General features: G+C 71.4%; 2 protein-coding genes across 3 annotated transcripts in view; both read left to right on the forward strand.

Moving 5' to 3' along the window:
• Nucleotides 1-1,384, forward strand: ACP5 (acid phosphatase 5, tartrate resistant). The gene is made up of 2 exons (XM_041488066.1): nucleotides 1-271; nucleotides 851-1,384. Exons 1-2 carry the CDS (start codon nucleotides 1-3, stop codon nucleotides 1,261-1,263), a joined length of 684 nt encoding a protein of 227 aa, XP_041344000.1. The 3' UTR covers nucleotides 1,264-1,384.
• Nucleotides 1,385-2,119: 735 nt separating this feature from the next.
• ELOF1 (elongation factor 1 homolog) overlaps nucleotides 2,120-2,813 on the forward strand; it is a 3,400-nt gene continuing 2,706 nt past the window's right edge. The window contains exons 1-2 of one of the 2 annotated variants that reach the window (XM_041488064.1): nucleotides 2,120-2,387; nucleotides 2,564-2,634. In XM_041488064.1, the coding sequence (XP_041343998.1) occupies nucleotides 2,343-2,387; nucleotides 2,564-2,634 (116 nt within the window). In that variant the 5' untranslated portion in view covers nucleotides 2,120-2,342. Of the gene's footprint in view, nucleotides 2,388-2,505; nucleotides 2,635-2,813 lie in introns of those variants that run through there. The other variant, XM_041488063.1, reaches the window with a different exon arrangement.

The following is a 2,813-nucleotide window of genomic DNA, read 5'->3' on the forward strand; positions in this document are numbered from 1 at the left end:
ATGCTGGCCCTGCTGCCCGTGTCCCTGCTGGCCGCGCTGGTCCCCGCGGTGGCCCCCGGGGGGGCTCTGTCCTTCCTGGCGCTGGGGGACTGGGGGGGGCTGCCCGAGCCCCCCTTTGTCACCCCCCGGCAGGTGGCCGTGGCGGGGGCCATGGGCCGCGCTGTCACCGAGCTGGGCGGGGACTTCGTGCTGGCCCTTGGGGACAACTTCTACTACGAGGGCGTGCGCGACGAGTGGGACCCGCGCTTCCAGGTGAGCCCTGGGGACACGTGGGGACACGGCCTGCTGTCCCCAGGGTCCCCAGGGGGTCCCCATGCTGTCCCCAGGGTCCCCATTGTCCCCATTGTCCCCTGGTGTCCTCATTGTCCCCATTGTTCCCACGGTGTCCCCATGCTGTCCCCATTGTCCCCGGTGTCCCCCCTTGGTGTCCCCAGTGTCCACACAGTGTCCCTGTGGTGTCCCCATTGTCCCCATGCTGTCCCCATTGTCCCCTGTGTCCCCATTGGCCCCTGTGTCCCCCTGGTGTTTCCTGGTGTCCCCAGTGTGTCCCCATTGTCCCCACGGTGTCCCCATTGTCCCTATCGTCCCCGTGGTGTCCCGTGTCCCCACAGTGTCCCCATGGTGTCCCCATTGTCCCCGCAGTGTCCCCCTGGTGTCCCCATTGTCCCCATGGTGTCCCCATGGTGTCCCCACTGTCCCCCCTGTCCCCAGGACACCTTCAAGCATGTGTTCGTGTCCCCATACTCCACACCAGCCCCCAGGTGAGGGGTGGGCAGGTGAGGGGTGGGCACGGGCACAGCCTGCAGGTGAGATGGGGACAGGTGAGGGGTGGGCACAGCCCCCAGGTGAGGGGATGGGCAAGTGAGACACGGGCACCGGGGCTGCAGGGAGCCCAAAGGTGTGTGGGGACCCCCAGACGTGCCCGGGGACCCCCAGAGGTGCCCGGGGACCCCTCGATCCCTCCGGGGTAGCCCCGGGGGGGTCCCTCAGGTGCGTCCCCCCCCTGACCCCCCCTTCCCCCCGCAGTACCTGGAGGAGGGGGGGGTGGGCTACATCCTGAGCGGCGCCGGCAACTTCATGGAGGACTCGCGGCCGCACGAGGGCTCGGTGCCCCCCGGGGCGCTGCGCTTCTTCTTCGGGAGCCCCGCCAGCCCCGGCGGCTTCGCCCACGTGCGCCTGGAGCCCCGCGCCGCCACCGTCACCTTCCTGGAGGCCACCGGGCGCGTCCTGCACCGCGTGACGCTGCCACCGCGCCAGCTCTGAGGGCACGGGGACGGGGGGACACGGGGACCCCTTCCCTGGGGACACTGGGACAGCAGGACACAGGGACACTGGGGACAGGGGGACACTGGGGACACTGAGACCCCTTCCCTGGGGACACTGGGGACAGGGGCACAGAGGGACAGGGGGGACAGCGGGACCCCTTTCCTGGGGACAGCAGGACACGGGGGACAGGGGGACACTGGGGACACTGGGACCCCTTCCCTGGGGACAGTGGGACACAGGGACAACGGGACAGGGGAGACAGCAGGACCCCTTCCCTGGGGACAGCAGGACACGGGGACATTGGGGACACAGGGACAGCAGGACCCCTCCCCTGGGGACACCCCGAGATCGCTGAGTCCCCTCAGGGGACACTGGGGACACCGGCACCACGGGCTTTGGGGACACCCCGCCATCTCTGAGCCCTTGGGGACACCGGGGAGCGGACACTGACCCGGGGGACATTGGGGACGCTGACCCCTGACCCGGGGGACATTGGGGACACTGACCCCTGACCCGGGGGACATTGGGGACGCTGACCCCTGGGGCCGCTGACCCGTGCCCCGGGCCGCCCCCGTGCCCCTCCCGCAATAAAGGCTCTGCCCGGCGCTGCCGGACCCGAATCCGCCGAGATTCGCCCCAAAAACCGCGCGGGGGGCGGGGCCTGGAGGCGCTGGCCACGCCTCCTTCGCTGCTGATTGGTTGCCCCGCGCGTCTATCTGGTGGGCGGGGCAGCCCGAGTTGCGCGCTGCTGATTGGCTGGAGGGCTGGGCCCGTCGAATAATGAGCGTGGCGCTCGCGTGTCACGTGGGGCGGAGCGCGGTTTTCCCGCCGCTGATTGGCTGAGGGCGGAGGGGCGGCACTTCCGGGAGCGCGGCGTGAGGGAGCGGGGGAACCGGGAGGGACCGGGGGGAACCGGGAGGGTCCCGGAGGGTCCCGGAGGGTCCCGGGGGGGTCCAGCCGCCCCCGGCTCGTCCCACAGCGGGCTCGGGGCCGCTCCGAGGCGGCTCCCGCGACCGATCCCGCTGTAGTTCCCGTTGCGGAGGCCGTTACCGGTTCCGCGCTCCGGTGCGGCCGCCATGGGCCGCCGCAAGTCGAAGCGGAAGCCGCCGCCCAAGAAGAAGATGACGGGGACGCTGGAGACGCAGTTCACGTGTCCCTTCTGCAACCACGAGAAGTCCTGCGACGTCAAGATGTGAGCGGGGGGCACCGGGGGGACACCGGGCACCGGGGGGACACCGGGGGTGCGGCCGCCATGGGCCGCCGCAAGTCGAAGCGGAAGCCGCCGCCCAAGAAGAAGATGACGGGGACGCTGGAGACGCAGTTCACGTGTCCCTTCTGCAACCACGAGAAGTCCTGCGACGTCAAGATGTGAGCGGGGGGCACCGGGGGGACACCGGGCACCGGGGGGACACCGGGGACACCGGGAACCGCGCACGGGGGCGGCGGCGGCGCGGAAAGAGCGAGGAGGAACCCGGGGGGGGGAAGCGGAGGGCGGGGACACGAGGCGGCGGTGCCGGTACCGGGGAGGGGGGGTCCCGGTCCCGGTG

This window comes from Pyrgilauda ruficollis, unplaced genomic scaffold (genome assembly GCF_017590135.1).
Source record: "Pyrgilauda ruficollis isolate IOZ18807 unplaced genomic scaffold, ASM1759013v1 scaffold860, whole genome shotgun sequence".
In the NCBI taxonomy this organism is placed as follows: Eukaryota; Metazoa; Chordata; class Aves; order Passeriformes; family Passeridae; genus Pyrgilauda; species Pyrgilauda ruficollis.